Source organism: Asterias amurensis, chromosome 10 (assembly GCF_032118995.1).
Source record: "Asterias amurensis chromosome 10, ASM3211899v1".
Lineage (NCBI taxonomy): Eukaryota > Metazoa > Echinodermata > Asteroidea > Forcipulatida > Asteriidae > Asterias > Asterias amurensis.
In genome coordinates this window covers 9,244,615-9,262,603 of record NC_092657.1, presented here as the reverse complement: position 1 = coordinate 9,262,603, position 17,989 = coordinate 9,244,615, and the positions used below count along the sequence as shown (strand labels likewise).

Sequence of the window (17,989 nt, the reverse complement as noted above, 5' to 3'; positions counted from 1 at the left end):
TTTCAATGGATATTAAAAACTTTCTTCTTTTTCAAATTTAACATAACACACCAGTTTACATTAAAAAAAAAAAAACTTTTAAATAATAAACAGTGCATGTGCAGTAAAACGAAGCAATGTGACTAACCAGAAATAACACAGTTTGGAGCTGATTATTTATTTGCCAGGCTCACTTTATTGTGACAGTTCATAATCCAATACAATGTCTCTCCAACTATGATAAAGAGTAATGGTGTAGAACTACTACACATCTGGGCCCAGTTTCATAGAGGTGCTTAAGCACAACAATAAGCTAAACAAAACGAAATTATGCTAACCAAAATAAGGTTACCTGCCAAAATACCATGTCACATGTACGATTTGTGACTTGTTTCGTGCTTATTATTGCTAAGCAGGGAGTTTTTAAGCAGTATTTTCTGCTTAAGCAGCTCTATCAAATTGGGCCCTGCTGCAAACTTAAGTAGCATTGTCTTATTAACACGTTCTGTATAATTTACTTTATTTACTGGCAGTTCGTAATAGCTCATAAACAAATCCAATGTCACATCATATAGATAATGTATGTTTTTAGAAATGCTAAACATATTTTCTTTCTGCAGGGTTTACCCACACAATAAACAGTGAAACAAAGTGAAGCAAAACGTTCCTTGTTTGTTCTTTATTGTTAACTGTTTTAGATGAAACATAATTACTAGTTCTTAGTGTGACCATCAAAAAAAAATGTTCAAAGAAGATGTCTTTGCTTTATTTTAAACAAGCATTTGTTACACAAATGTCAGGTAAATGCATTTGGAATGAACTTCTGATATTTTGAGTCATTCTTTGCAAGTGACCATATTATAGTATGTGTACACTGACTGAAGACCAAGACCAGTCAGCATGGTTTTAAAGTACAAACCATAGGAACCTCTACATTAAAATAGCTAACACATGCTTAAAGGCATCGTACACGTTTGGTAATTACTCAAAATATATATTAGCATACAAACTTACTTGGTAACGAGCAACGGAGAGCTGTTGATAGTATAAAACATTGTGAAGTAACGTAGTTTTTGAGAAAGGGGTAATTTCTCACTAAAATATTAAAAGACTTCAGGCCTGAAGCCTTTTTTAGGCATCTGAAAGCACACAAATTTGTACAACAAGGGTGTTTTTTCTTTCATCATTTTGCAACTTCGATACCCAATTGAGCCCAAATTTTCACAGGCTTGTTATTTTATACATTAAGTTGGGATACACCAGGTGAGAATACTACACCAAGTGAGAATACTGGTCTTTGACAATCACCAAACGTGTTCAGTGCCTTTAATCCAAAGATATACACATACATTTTACTTATACTACGTGTGCTCTAAAACCCATGCATTTAGTGTAATAAAATAATAATAAAATAATATGCCTATTGCTGTTATAAAACAGATTTGTCAATACATGTTATTCGTCCTAAAAGGTTCTCAGTTAGGGATTTATCTCTGTGAAGTTTCAGCCTGGTACTCATCATTTGAAATACACATTATAAGGCTTTTTTTACTACTGGCCTTTAATTGCTTAGTGTGAAATTTAAAGAAGCTTAAGTTAAAATGATTACATACATGTCTTGAATTGAAGATACACAGGAACACCATGCTATATTTCTCTTAAATGAATGCATTCAGTGTACTGTATATGTATTTCTAAATCAAATTCCTTTGACAAAAGACTGATTTGTGCATTTTCTTTCACAGCTTACTTTTTAAATGACAATTTTTAACTATTAAAAAGGTGTGTCCAAGGGTAAATCATATAGTATAGAAAAAACACTTGATATATGTTGATATCATGTGTCTTACCAATGGCATCGTTGACATTTTACTGATTCTTAATTTCAGTAGTGCTGAAAACATGTCATGTCATTTGTCTTCCAGTATCTTTTAACTTACTTGTAAAGATCGCACTTTAAAATTTCTAAAATCTAGCATCGTATAACAAAACAGTCTAGCGGGATGAGCAACAACAAGGTACAGGGCACATAGTCACTCGCTGCGTGACTATGGATGATGATCAGGTGGTCAATTGTATATGTTGCTCATGAACACAAATGGCAAAGTTGCACACTGCAGTTGACACTATTCCTGTAAACATGAAAGAGATGGAACACCACAACAATTATTAAGTGTACAGTATTCTATGAAGACACTTTTACAATAATCAAGTCTGTAGCATAGCCCAAAATTTAAGGAAAGCCTACCTTTTTTGAGAATCTCAACACCAAGAATGTACATCCTTTAATATTCTTAAATATAGATGCAAGATGTAAACAGTTCACTCAAACATGATCATTACTTTAACACTTTCAAATCCTGTAGATTGACAGTAAAGTTGATTTCAGACATGTATGATATTTTACACATGTGCAAGATTTGTTAACATTTATTACAGTTGTAGCCCTTTCAACATCAAATGGACCTTGTGGACAGATGACATAATCTATATGCTGTAACATGCCATATTTTTAAGCTTGAACATCCAGTCAAATGCTTTATTTGCAAAACATATCACAAAGGACACTTACCAACAGCATGATATTCACAACATGTACAACTGTGAGATGACATGGTCCATGTAGATCATTGTAACAATCTAGCGCTGAGGTTCATCAGTACCCTCGGCATACAGTTCTAATAATAAATAGGTAAACAAATCACAAGTAAGCAATTGGTACATTAAACAAACATGGAATTTTCAGCATTGTCTCTTGCCCATGTAATTGTGCACATGGGTATATTTTTCCTCTTTGCTAATTTTTTGTAAATTGTTTATATCAAAATCAGCAAATCCCTAAGTATTACATACAATTTATTGCTGCTGAAAATGATTTCATAAGAGTCTTTTTTCAACTACAGAGTGTTGTATTCTCTGCTGCATTTTGTAAAGGGATCTCACATTTTGCAAACACGTGTAAATTTAATTTTGAACTTTGTCATTAGTACAATCAATCCAAGCACTCGCCTGCACATGAGGTGTTGTGTTTGTGTTTTTTGTTCTCAGTATAATTCAAGAACACGGTAGTGGAAAGATACACCTCAGTTCTTAACACATACAAATATTTGTTAAATGAAATAAGAATTTATGTTTAACAGTGAACAAACAACACTTGATCAGACATCTACTTTTTTTACACTTTTTGTTTTTTGCACTGAAATGATTATATACTTTTACTGTACCTTGTAATCACAGCATCTACACACATATCGTATATCATTCTAAATTTTGTGATTCATTTTTTTTCATGAAGAGTACTCGCATTTAAGTTTACTGGATGGGTGATGAAGACTCCTGGTTGAATATACAGAGTATGTGATGAAGACTCTCAGATCAGTATGGGCATGGTGTCACCCCACTGTCACACAGTAGACGGAGTATGTGATGAAGACTCTCAGATGAGTAGGGGCATGGTGTCGCCACACTGTCACACAGTAGACTGAATAACTGATGAAGACTCTCAGATCAGTAGGAGCATGGTGTCACCCCACTGTCACACAGTAGACTGAGTTTGTGATGAAGACTCCCAGATCAGTAGGGGCATGGTGTCACCCCACTGTCACACAGTAGACTGAGTATGTGATGAAGACTCCCAGATGAGTAGGGGCATGGTGTCACCACACTGTCACACAGTAGACTGAGTATGTGATGAAGACTCTCAGATGAGTAGGGGCATGGTGTCACCACACTGTCACACAGTAGACTGAGTATGTGATGAAGACTCCCAGATGAGTAGGGGCATGGTGTCACCCCACTGTCACACAGTAGACTGAGTATGTGATGAAGACTCCCAGATCAGTAGGGGCATGGTGTCACCACACTGTCACACAGTAGACTGAGTATGTGATGAAGACTCTCAGATCAGTAGGGGCATGGTGTAACCCCACTGTCACACAATAGACCGAGTTTGTGATGAAGACTCTCAGATCAGTAGGAGCATGGTGTCACCCCACTGTCACACAGTAGACTGAGTATGTGATGAAGGCTCTCAGATCAGTAGGGGCATGGTGTCACCCCACTGTCACACAGTAGACTGAGTATGTGATGAAGGCTCTCAGATCAGTAGGGGCATGGTGTCACCCCACTGTCACACAGTAGACTGAGTATGTGATGAAGACTCCCAGATGAGTAGGGGCATGGTGTCGCCCCACTGACACACAGTAGACGGAGTATGTGATGAAGACTCTCAGATCAGTAGGGGTATGGTGTCGCCACACTGTCACACAGTAGACTGAGTATGTGATGAAGACTCCTAGATCAGTAGGGGCATGTTGTCACCCCACTGTCACACAGTAGACTGAGTACATGTATCTGATGAAGACTCTTAGATCAGTAGGGGCATGGTGTCACCCCACTGTCACACAGTAGACGGAGTATGTGATGAAGATTCCCAGATGAGTAGGGGCATGGTGTCACCCCACTGTCACACAGTAGACTGAGTTTGTGATGAAGACTCTCAGATCAGTAGGGGCATGGTGTCACCCCACTGTCACACAGTAGACTGAGTATGTGATGAAGACTCCTAGATCAGTAGGGGCATGTTGTCACCCCACTGTCACACAGTAGACTGAGTACATGTATCTGATGAAGACTCTCAGATCAGTAGGAGCATGGTGTCACCCCACTGTCATACAGTAGACGGAGTATGTGATGAAGATTCCCAGATGAGTAGGGGCATGGTTTCACCCCACTGTCACACAGTAGACTGAGTTTGTGATGAAGACTCTCAGATCAGTAGGGGCATGGTGTCACCCCACTGTCACACAGTAGACTGAGTATGTGATGAAGACTCCTAGATCAGTAGGGGCATGTTGTCACCCCACTGTCACACAGTAGACTGAGTACATGTATCTGATGAAGACTCTCAGATCAGTAGGAGCATGGTGTCACCCCACTGTCATACAGTAGACTGAGTATGTGATGAAGACTTTCAGATCAGTAGGGGCATGGTGTCACCCCACTGTCATACAGTAGACTGAGTATGTGATGAAGACTTTCAGATCAGTAGGGGCATGGTGGCACCCCACTGTCACACAGTAGACTGAGTACATGTATCTGATGAAGACTGTCCAATAATAGGGGCATGGTGTCGTGACTAATGTGTTCATTATGTTGAGTGCTACTCTATCATCGTCTCTGTTTGAAAAATTAATAAAAACAACTTTCAATTATTTACCTTCATGATAAAGTAGTTATCTTAATATGTTACTGATATTTCAGTATCGATTTCCAGAAGCAATTCATTTTACGGGCAATAATTTTACAGGATTTTATTCCAGATCTTTTCATGTACTAATAGTAATTCATTGATAACTTCACAAATACTTGAATGGTAACACTCACATACTTTTCCCATTGAAATATAATTAATACTTTATTTGTGATTCTCGGTGACAATTTCTTTGTGCTTAAATTCTTACTGACAATCTTTTTTTGTTGCTTAAATACTTTTTGAATTATTAGTGCTCATTTCATATTGATGTTTTTAGTATTGCTCTTGCTATGTTTCTCTCAGTTACTCATTACAAATTCAATCTTAAATCAGTCATCATCTTGACTTCTGCCAATTTCTCATTACTGGAACTTTAACAACCATTTTCTGTTTTCCTACAAAAAGATGATCTTGTTTTACTTTTTCCTGATCTTTATTTCCAATCTGTATCACCTTCATTTTTGATTTTATTTCCCCCTACTGTTTTACCATTGTGAAACACTATTGGCTTACACCTGTTTGTTTGATTAGCATTAATTAAAGTAGGCTATATCAGTAATAAAACATCTTATTTGGAAGTGTGTAATTTAATTTTTCATTTTTTGTCACTTACTTTTAGTTTTCCTATGCTCTAATAATATCAGTATTGTATACTTAAAATTGTTCCCTAAAATAATGTTAACAAATGTTTTTGATGGCTTGTTGTCTTTCAAAATTGAAATTTAACAGCCTCATGGTAGCTATAATATGTAGGAATTACTTCAGATTCAACAGATTCTAAATCTCTCACATAAACATGATCAATCAATGTTCCCTTCTCAGTTGTAGCATCTTCAACACACTGCCTATAACCATGCTCACTCATCATATTCACAATGCTTGATTTACAATTACTCTTGACACTCAGAATATTTTCATTAAAGTCTCCCATTATTATACACCTGTTGGATACCTTGTGGAGTTCATTTAGAAGGATTTTCATATTAGATATAAATTCCCTGAGCACGTATGATACTGGTCGATAGATAACAACAACTACTAACGATACATTACAAATGATCTGAAAAGCAATATATTCAATGTTTTGGACAGGCAACATAATTCTACTTGTTGCTTGATTTGTTTTATTGTACACAGCTACCCCTCCATGACACTGTTGATGTAAAAATTGAGTCAGCTCACTGGAATTATCATAAGAAAGACATCTTGGTTGATGGTAGCTTTTGAAGTCATTTAATTGCATGTCATACTGTAATTGATCTTCAGTCCATGTTTCTGTTAGACATATAACATCTGCTTTCATCATATCATTGTTACATTTTAAATCCATATAATGAGCTTGTAATCCCTGGATGTTATGCATCATAATGGTCATACTGTCAGGTTTATTGCCTATACATTCTTCATCAATGAACCTTGGCAAACTATTCAATGCTTCAGCAACCGCATCGTTACAATATATATATTTCTCATCAAAACCTTCAATTACCAAACCTTCCAGTGATGTAACACGACTCAGACTCACATAAGCTTGTCCTGAAGCAAATGTTTTATCAAGAGAAACAATAGCTCTGTCTGTTGTCATTCCCTGTACTTTGTGTGCTGTGCATGCAAAAGATAACTTGAGTGGAAACTGATGTCGTACACATTTTTTACCAATTCCTTCCTCCTGAATCTCAATAGATACACATTCTTCATCATTTGAAGATGAAGCAGATTTTCTTCTCAGTTTCATTCCTACTTTGGCATTATCAAACTTCACTTTAATACACTTGGCTTCATCAGGTTTATCCTGTGACATTATTATCTGTGATACAGTTCCAAACACTCCATTAACAAGGCCATCAGATACATCAATATTTTTAGTCAGCATGACTGTAGCACCAACTCCAAGTAACAATGACTGTGGTAGGCTTCCAGATGAGTTCTTCAGCGGTTTTCCTCGTCTTATCTTAGCATTTCTTGTGTCTGTCTCATAATCCTTTGCTTCAATTAACACACAATCAGAACACTTTGAATGCAAGATCTTTAGATTTTGTTTATCCACTTGTTTGTTACATGGGTATACATGAAGAGCCTCATTCCATTCTTCACCTGTCTGACGTCCTTTCAACATTTTTATATCATCCTTCTGCAAGGCTTCATGTTTCTTTCTGACTCTTAATCTATTCAGTGTCTCTGCAAAGTTGACATCTTCCTTCTGTCTCATTATTTCATTCAGTTCAACAATCTTAAAATTGTCACTCCACAGATCACAAGTTACATTACTATGGTACAGAGATTTTGCTTTCACTGGAGGTAACTGATAGAAGTCTCCAACAGCTAAAATGCTGACATTTCCAAAAGGACTTTGATTCCGGCATTGCTTGATCTGACGCAAACGTCCATGGATATAACACAGTAATTTCTGACTAACCATTGAAACCTCATCTATAATCAATATCTGCAGCTGACCAAGTTTATTACGTAGTGTACTTATCTTTTCTTCACCAAGTGGTTGATAAGGTAATCTCATTTCTGTTGGAATTGATAATCCACTGTGAACAGTAGCACCATTGACATTAAATGCAGCCACACCTGTTGGAGCTGTTATTAATACAGGTACATCATCAGGGTTTTTCATCATTGATCCAAGTATTCGTGTTGCTTCATATTTTATACACTTCACTAACAAAGACTTTCCAGTTCCTGCACCACCAGTGAGAAATACTTGAAATGCATCTGGGCTTTTACCATTAGCCTTGTCCACGCACCACTGTCTTATTTTATAGAATACCTGTTTCTGTTTACAATTTAATAATCTCAACATTTTGAATGCATTTAACTTTAAAGTTCTTGATGAATGAACTTTAATATCACATACCCTTTCCTCTTTCTTATCAGGTTTTAAGTCTGGGATGTTAAATTCATCTTCACTTTCATCTATGACAGGTTGCTGTTGCTCGTTACATTCATCTCGTTCCTGTTCAGTTTCTGGACTAATTAATGCCCATGCATCTTCCTGTGCACCAAAATTCCCAAGATGTAATTCCGCTGCCTCCAGTGACTCAATATCTACTTCAAAACTTGAACGATTGCCTTCCACTACACATTTCACAGATTGTAAACGTCCAAGTATAGTAACAAATCCTTTCTCAAAGAATTCCTGATAGGTTTCGAATTGTGATGGTTTCAATTGCACATCAATACGGTATGGAAGAAATAGTTGTAAAATACTTTGATAGTATTTCTCTGCACATTTGGTGACTGAAAATCTGGGATACCTTACAACAGCAGGATCAGTTCTGGAGCGTTTCTGTACACATCCTAAATCATTCTTCAATGCATAGACAGGTGACTTTCTGTTTCCAGTGGGCACATTACAATCAGCCTGTCCATATATTACTCTGTACTCTGAACAAAATGATGCTAGACACATTGACTCAAATGTATTTGTGTCTGGTCTTGCTTTGTAACGATCATTCTTACTAATCATCCACACACTATCTTCATTGTCATCACTACATGTATCATCACGTGATTTGTTCTGAATTACACTCAAAGGCAAACTCATTCGCACAGGATTCTCTCCTAAAGGTATGAACTCAACCTTTCTAGAACACTCTTGAAGTCTTAATGTACAGCAACGATAGACTGCTTCTTGAGCTGACACTTCTCGGTTCTGCAAATAAACACTTCCAATTTGTTTCATACTCTGCTTAGCATCTGGATTGCCCTGTTCAGCTTCATTCTGTGCATGCTTCAATAATTGTACCATCTCACGTTCTGCCTTAGACATGTAGCCCACTAAGTAGCATACACATGCATATACATCAGTAACATATTGAATGTCCATGTTTGCATTCCAACATCTTAATAAATCAGGATTGTAGTGATTAACCCATGCATCTTGGGGATCTCTTTTTAACACAATGTTTACTTTTTTAGTAAGCACATCATTTGCTTCCTCAAAATCATCCTGTGTAATTCCAATCTTTGTGAACAGTTCATCAGTTGTCATGTGTTGATTTACCTCATCATTAACAGCAGTCCATACAGATTTCAACAATTCCTTTGCATCATCTTCAGTCAGTGTATTATCTAACTTATCGTCTTGATCATCAATATCTAATGGTACTGGATTAGCAACAAATGTCATTGATGGTGGCCTTGGAAAATTAAATCGACACTGGGTACCCTTCTTTCTACATGATTTTGAGTGTCGCTTACTATGTTGCTGTACACTACTTACAATTTCATTCAACTCTTCATCTTCTTGCTTTGGTGGCAATGCACAACTTACATACTTATCAACAAACTCTGCCACTTCATCATCACCGGATGTACTCAACTTAGGTGCATCTTCAATCCAAAATAGACAATGAGTATGTGGTGAGCCTCTTTGCTGGAATTCTACTCTGTAGAAATAGTCTTTCACTTTACCTATTGGTGCTGCACATGACATTATCACATCTTTCAAAAAGAAATGAAATCGTTTGTCAAACATTCTAGCAACAGTTACAGGGTTACTTCTCAATAACAGACATTTGTCATTCCAGTCCAATTCATCTATACTCCTTGGGTCACCTTGTTGTCTGAGTAGTGTATTGAGTAATTCAGGCCATCTCATATCTGCTGCAGAAAATGAACAAAACCATGTAGGTATACCAAGTTGTCTAACCATTGCTAATATATTTTTCTGACATGCACTCCAAAAAGGTGGTGTTCCTCGGATAGGCTTTAAGAACTTATATCCCTGGTCTGATTTAAGCATATCTTTCAACTTGTCTTTGTCATTAAGCATTCTAGCAGTGACCTTACTACCATCATTTGTTTTGCCTGAGCCTTTCCTTAATGCAATTGAGACACTGAATATAACTTGCTGAATTTCAGACAGATATTGAGCATAAAAGATATACTGCGTACTCTTGGCAAATCTGTTATCGACATTCACCAATCTATTGTTGAAATATCTAGAGAGTGTTAATCTAACTGCACGCTCATCACTAAACACTGGTTCACCACTTGGAAACAATACCGGGAAACATTTGGCTTCATTGCTTTCTTCCATCAATACCCTGATTGGACTATTCCCTTCACATGGTGCAACACAATACACATCATCAAAATACTGATCAAGAACTTCTTGTCCAATATTGGCAGGCTGTAAGCATGTATCCAGTGGTATTCCTCTTAATCTTTCTTCATCTGTTTCATCCTTTTCAATGTCATTACTGTTTTCAACTTTCTTTATTATTTCATTATCTTCTTCCACATCCTCCTGTTCACACAAAGAGTTATTCCAATCTGTGTCAATTTCAATATCATGATACCACTTATTATTCTGCTTGAGATAATGTAAGGCAGTTTCTACATGTTCCTTGTTCACAAATTGATATTGGAAATATCCTTTATAGGCCAGTTTCCTCTTGAGCTTAACACGGATCATCTGATCTTCATTTTGAGGTCTTGGTAAAGTTTTCACCGTTTCTGAAACATTTGATGGTACACATACTACTGGGCCATGCACACCATGTTGTCCACCTTTAGGCAATGCTATCAATTTTACAAATGGAATATTGAGGGCAATTAGATTCTCTTCTAACTTGTTCAAAATTGCCAACTCTTCTGGAATTTCTACCAGTTGTAAATTATTACAAAAAGCTTCTGCCGGTATCTTTCCTCTCAGTAATTTGCGATCACATGTATAACATATCCACAGACAAGACCTGCTTGATTCTGACACAGTACACAACAATCTACAATTGCCATCACATTTGTGTAGATAGTTCTCATTGATACTATCTGTATTTCTATATTTACTTTGAATACATTTGACAACTTGTTTACGAAATAAAAGTCTCATACACACAGCACAAACATACTCAGGTCCATTTGATATTTCCTTCTTGAAATCTGAAATCACATTATTTATGTTATGTTTCTTCCCTTTCTTCATAACTGCACGAGTGCTATTCTTCCTTTTAAGATTCTGCCTAAAATTTGCATCATCCTGGTACTTCTTTTTTGTCAACCCAATAACAGTCTTCCTAAACTGTTCATTGTTGTGATACTTGGATGCTGAAGCCTTCAATACTGTATTTCTATAATAAATGTCACTGTGGTATTTTTGAGCATTTCTGCGAATCATTGCACTTTTGTAGGCTGGATTATTCTGGTATTTCAATTTGTCGACATTAATAACGTTCTTTCTGAACGTTTCATTGTTGTGGTATTTCACTTTACTAGCTTTCTTCACACCACATCTGAATTCGTCATTTTCCATATACTTCATTTTGCTTCTGGTCTTGACATCAAATCTAAAATCATCATTTTCTTCATACTTCACTTTACTTCTATTCTTCACATTAGACCTGAATTGATCATTCTCCTTATACTTTATTCTACTTGCATTCTTCAATTCCTCTTGAAACTTGACATTAGTCTTGTATTTCTCTTTGCTTTTATCAATTTGACTCACCCTCTTTTCTTCACTTGCCCAATACTTAACTTTGTTGGTGTGTTTTTTGGAAGCAATTACTTGTTCTTTATATATTTCATCATTCCAATATTTCCTCTTCTGATTTTCGCTACTTTTAGCTTTCTTCGACTCTCTGTACTCAGCATCATTCTTGTACTTTTCACGTTTCTTTTTTTTACTTTTTTCACTTTTATTCATATCATCCAACATCAAACTTCTACTTTCATTACGTTTTCTTCTCATGTTTTCTTTTTGCATTTTTCTATTCTTCACTGCATTGACTCGTTTTCTTTTCTTTGGAGGACATTTTTTCAGAGGTTGTTTTCTACCTGTAGGCTTACCATTATCGTTACTTTTCATCTGCTTTCTACATTGTTTTGACTGCTTAATATCACCCTCTGCAGAGTGTTCAGCACACACATCAGATTTGGTAAAACAAGCTTCTTGTTCTTCATCAACACGACATGCCTCAAGTGACAACTCTTCAACGGATACAACTACATCATAGTGAACTCTATGTTTATGATTCAGATATATACCCATTTCAGAAACTACAGCACTTCTCTCAACATTCTCTGCAGAAAATCTATACCACTTGGATGATTCATCATATGTGTATATATCAATACAAAGCATATGTGCCATTGCCATAATTTCAATCTCTGTAGCCCAAGTACCACTATCAAACATTCTTTGTCTCATTACATATTCTGCAACATTACAAAATCCACGTCTCAAAAAACCTTCAAATTTATCTCCATTCTGCATCAAGTGACTGACACAACCAAATCTTATCTGTGTATGATTATCTTCGGTTCCTGATATTGCATATGAAACAGCTCTGAAGAAACAATTACCATCACCTGTAATATCTCCAATAATGCTGGGTTTACCCATGGCTTGACATTCTGCACTTATTACGCTACACATCAAATGTGATGATTCCAGACCAAATGTTCTACAAATAGCCTTCTTAGTTTCTTCATTCAATGGAATAAATTTCATTACACCAGGTCCTGATACTTGAACTATTTCCACTTCACTAGAGTCATCAAAAGTGCCATCATAACCCTCTTCTATTATTACAAACTTGCTGCTTCTCATGCCAACATCACATTTGCCCAATTCCTCATTATATGCACCTTGGTCAATAGTGTTCTTTGTTTTCCTCTTCATGTTATATTTTGCTGGTACACTACATGTAGGTAAGCCAAAGTCATTCACATCAAAACATAAATCCACAGTTTCTGGCATGCCCTGTGGCTCACTTTCATTTGCTCCATCTGTACTTGTACCTGTAATAGCTTCACCGTTAATACAAAGGGTTATACCAGTTAATTCATACTGTTCATGATTTGATAGATTAATAGATTGAGCCAACTTGGTACAATACCTGTACACACCTTGCCAGGTTCTTGCTTTCATGACAATACTCGTTCCATCTTGAACCATACAGCCTTGGGTACTTCTGGAATGTGAATCAAACACATAAAAAGTTCCATCTTGAGCAATGACTGCAAATGTATTTCCATTGAAACTTATAAAGCATGCATGATACTCTTGGAGATGCTGTTGTAGTGTAGCTCTCAATGGTAGCATATTAAATTCATTCAAGTTATGAGCATTTTCATCGAATGTACCTGATACAGACTCATGATACTCCATGCTATAATGTGTGTCAAATACATCTAACTCAGTTGGCAATTCATTAATCAACAAGTAATCATTGTTCATCATTGAGCTCTCTTGTAAGAAACCATACAATTCATTCCCAGTCCTGAGAATATTATCTATGTCACCACATTTCCAATCTTTGACTTCCTTTTTCATGCAGTACATAATTGACACTAGACTATTAGCAACACACTGTTTACCACGATGTACTCCAAATCTTTGATCTCCTTGATGAAAACTTCCTTGTGCAAATATTGTTTCATCTAATTGTCTTAATTGGGTTATTGTCTTAACCTCCAACATTTCCTTACTTTGATATTTTACAGACCTGTTATCAGCAACCACTACATTATCATCAACATTACGTGCCAAACTTCTTTTAAATTCACAATTCTTATGTTTCATTTCTTTATTCTTCATACATCTTTTCTTAGTAACTGTTCCTTCACTAACATTCTCCACATTTTCTTCAATTCTTCTCTTAGCAGTCTTATTCTCATCACCATCTGTTTTATTAACAAATACTTGTGCATTTCTAGATGGAAGAGTGCATCCCAAGTTACATTTCGTATCAAACGCCACTTTACCGTTATTTTTGTCCCTTCTTCCTTGGCTCTCCTTTATATCATTTCCATCATGTTTGTCTTTATTTTTCTTGTTTCTTAAATTATACCCACCAGTTTGCTGGACCAAACTTTGCTTTGTAGCTACAGCGAGACATGCATATGTGCTAGTCACTTCTTCCACACCTACATCATGTATCATGCGAACATCAATTTGTGCCTCACCTTCAGTTGCATTGACTTTCAAATCTTCAGCAAGTGACTCTCCTTCTTCCAAGTTGCTTAGTATCTCAAAAATGCTTTCATCTGTAGGAATTGCAAAATCATAAAACAAAGACACAGTGTAATTACATTTTCCACATTTGCAACACATCCATGATACTGGCTTGTTTACAAAACAAAGTCTCACTTTTGAAAATCCCATACAGTTTACATGATACACTGCATTACAACCACCACATTCTACAGCTCTTTTCTCTGGACCAGTTTTTTGATCACATACCCAACACTGACTACTTCCTTTATTCTTCTGAGTGCATCTCACTGTGTCCCCAATGTTTTGATTCTTACAGAAAATCCTTCCTCTCCTATTCTGCTTTCCTGGCTCTGATGCACTTTTCTTGCATGAAGTATGTCTGTGATGTTTTTTCCTCTGCAATACTGTCTTAGCCTGCATGTTGTTTACAACATAACTCAAACTTCTTCTTGTGTGACTTTCAATATTCTTTTGTGCCTTCTCACATTTCTGTCTCTTTTCTTTAGACATACGAATTTCCACTACTTTACCATTCTTATGCCTTTGAAATATCTTCTTCCGCTCATTTCTTCTCATTTTCTTTGTATTGGGTTTTGAAATTTTCTTCTCATGACAATATTCTATTACACATTCCAGTACCTGACTTCTGCTACAACAAGTTTGTTTCCTTGCCTTCAACACACCTACTGCTTTCCAATTCATTACTCTTCGTCTGTTCATTATGTTCACTCTCAAACTCCTCAGCTTGCTCACTTTTCTTGCATGCTCATGACAACCACTACTGACATTATTCACTAATCCAGCATCTTTGTCACAGCTTTCTTTATCAACGTCTTCCATATCTCTTCTCTTACTACCCTCTCCATTATCTTTCACGTTACCTTCTTTATGATCTCTCTTGTTGCTTTCACAATTGCCTTCATACCTTGCTTCTTGTGTGTCACCATCTTCAATTTCAAGCTTGCCTTCAGCATCTCCATCATATTGTCTTTCAGCAGTTGTCTCAGATTTCATTTCAGCTTTATATTCAGACTTTATTTCAGGTTTATATTGAGAGCTTAATTCAGAGTATAGTGCACCTTTTGTTCTAATAGCAAGTGTACTGCCTTGAGGAGGTTTCAACCTCAAGTCAGGTGCATCTTTTGGGTATACTTCCCTTCCTTGAGGAGGTGCCAACCTCAAGTCAGGTACACCTTTTCTATTGCTCATACTGCCTCGAGGAGGTGCCAACCTCAAGTCAGGTACATCTTTTATTCTGTCAGCTTTACTGCATTGGGGAGATGCACAAAACCCCAAAGCAGCATGAAAGGGAGATGAAATGTCATATGCTGGATGGGAAACATGGAAAGACATACAACGAGAAGGATGAAATGTACAAATGGAACAGGGAGTGAAATGAGACATTACATCAACAAACAGGTGACACATACATCCGTCCTGAGCTTTCACACAGTAGTTCGCCATCTCTGCAGAATAAAAAAAACATAATATGCAAACAGATCAATATAAGAACAAAATCATGTGCATACAAGCTCTAGTAAAAATAGGTTATATATCAAACATTAAAATTTGCCACCTTTCTTATCAAAACTATTCCCAAAAAACTTGCATGAATACAGGGTTTTTCTTGGGGTTTTGATTTGTTGTAATTTTACGATTTTGTACCTCAAAATTAATTCTGCGAAAACCAATCCCACAAATTATCGAAAAATGCAATCGCTCTATACATTCCAACACCAACCACAGATCCACAATGGAAGCCCAGGAGACAGAACTGTGCATTGAGAAAATTGCGACATGCCAGCCCCATAGGGCCTACAAAAGGGCTGTTGTTGCAATACATAAGCATTATCATTGAAACGGCACGCCCATAATAAGAACACAATGAAAAAGCTTACCCAACAACAGCCATTTTGTGGGCCCTATAGGACTCACATGTTGCATCTTTCTCAATACACGGCTTTGCCAGGGCTTTGCCCTCCTAAAATTTAGTTGTATGTCATTCGTATGTACAGTCGTATGTCAGGAAATAGAACACAGCGTTTCTACTGTTATAAATGTTACTCAACAAATTGGCTTCCACACCCCAAACAAAATGTACTTACTATACCACTCATGGGGAAAGACCCATTCATTAAATTCATTCCATCTCTAAGAAAACACATAATAGAACCACTCCCCCCCCCCCCAATAAAAACAGAATTCACAATATTCACTGGAACACTGCCCCCTTAAAAAAATCCTGTATGCACACCTAGACACGTATACGTTCCGACACCCCCAAGTTCAATAGCTAAGGTCAATAGCTAACCCCAGTTACAACAATCTTTTGGCAAGATGACCCTAGATACATTTGGGGAAAAGTCAGAAAATTTTGCGGTGATCACACAGTGTTAAAGAATAACAGGCAAAAAATTGGTAGGGCGGCACATTATGCCCCCCAAGTCCTGATCCTGATAGCGTTAAACAAACAATAATCAAGAGACAAACACAGTGTACGAACTAATGTTAAAATCAAGCCACTCCTATTTTGTGGACACCTCAAAATAATAACAGATAACATGAATTTTAAGCATGTGTGTTAGGTTTTATATTATTTAATAACCATATATTAGCCAAATTTGTTTAGAAAAGAAATGGTCAACTGCATCTAACATTCTAAAAATAAAATACAGGACCACACATACATTTCCTTGTTTATTCTTCAACAAAACAATTGACAAAATTATGATTTAGCCCAATTTGACTGCATCCTACTATAACAACACGCCAACAATGCCAACAACAAGCCCGTAGTGCTGATAACACAATGACAACAAGTTCTATATACTTTATTAAAACCCACAAATAAGCCAACGATGTATTAAAAAATATGTTTTTATGTCATGTAAATGTTCATGTATCACTTCGGGAAAAATCACTTTGTGAAAAAAGTTACCTATTTTTAACCAGAAAAAACAGATGGAGTACAGTTTTCCGCCATCTTTACTTGAAAGACCTCCCTGGACCATACCATTACGCTACAGGTGAGATTATTTCAATTCAAGATGGCGGCCAACCATACTCCATCCTATATCCATGACCGTTTTTTTTCCAGTAATCAAATCATAACACTGTGTCACAGGTTCTAAAAAAAAACTATAACAAAAAATAATCCCCGATGTAATTACCAAATTTAATTATTTCAATACCATATATGCTCTGTGGATATACAGATAGAAGTACTTGCCCTCTCAACAAAAGCATTGCTTGTTGTCGCATTTGAATAGGCAAAGTCGAAGTCTCACAAACACAATGAATTGTGGGATTGAATTTGGGTAAACAAACCCAGCATGTGCCAATCATTTCGTGTTGGCCATTGAAAGCTTAAAAGCTGTGCGATCTTATTCAAAGTCCCCCCAAGTTCGCTGGCCGAAGCAATTTGTTTCACCTTTCTAATTCTACTGTCATATTTTTTTTTTTTCAGATAGGAGGGCCTACTGAACATGCTGAAGTACAGATCGATTGTATACCGTTTTATTTTCTATTAAAAAATGGTACATTAACTCTTAAAAAATATGAAAAAACCAACCTACAAATGGACTAACGTAAAATACGTCCATTACTTTATATGCTTGAACTTTGAAGGTTTGTTTATCCAAGAAAATAGTCGTCAAGGTGCATACGCGTCGAGACTTCGTACGTAAAGCACTAACTAACGTTAGCACTAGCTCAAACTGTCCGTGTGTTCCCAACTCTTTCATCACAAATTATTGCCATTAAATTCATATCAATCTAACTCACACCGAGTCCCACACTACACT

General features: G+C 36.6%; 1 protein-coding gene and 1 long non-coding RNA gene across 2 annotated transcripts; both read right to left on the bottom strand.

Moving 5' to 3' along the window:
• Positions 1-1,305: 1,305 nt before the first annotated feature.
• Positions 1,306-4,042, bottom strand: LOC139943212 (uncharacterized). The gene is made up of 3 exons (XR_011786771.1): positions 3,204-4,042; positions 2,552-2,657; positions 1,306-2,111 (listed from the first exon to the last, which is right to left on the bottom strand). It is a non-coding gene; the product is annotated as an uncharacterized lncRNA (long non-coding RNA).
• A 432-nt stretch (positions 4,043-4,474) lies between these two features.
• Positions 4,475-17,736, bottom strand: LOC139942624 (uncharacterized). The gene is made up of 3 exons (XM_071939470.1): positions 17,125-17,736; positions 13,097-15,652; positions 4,475-5,157 (listed from the first exon to the last, which is right to left on the bottom strand). The coding sequence occupies exons 1-3, from the start codon at positions 17,195-17,197 to the stop codon at positions 5,141-5,143; spliced, it is 2,646 nt and encodes an 881-aa protein (XP_071795571.1). The 5' UTR covers positions 17,198-17,736; the 3' UTR covers positions 4,475-5,140.
• Positions 17,737-17,989: the final 253 nt, after the last annotated feature.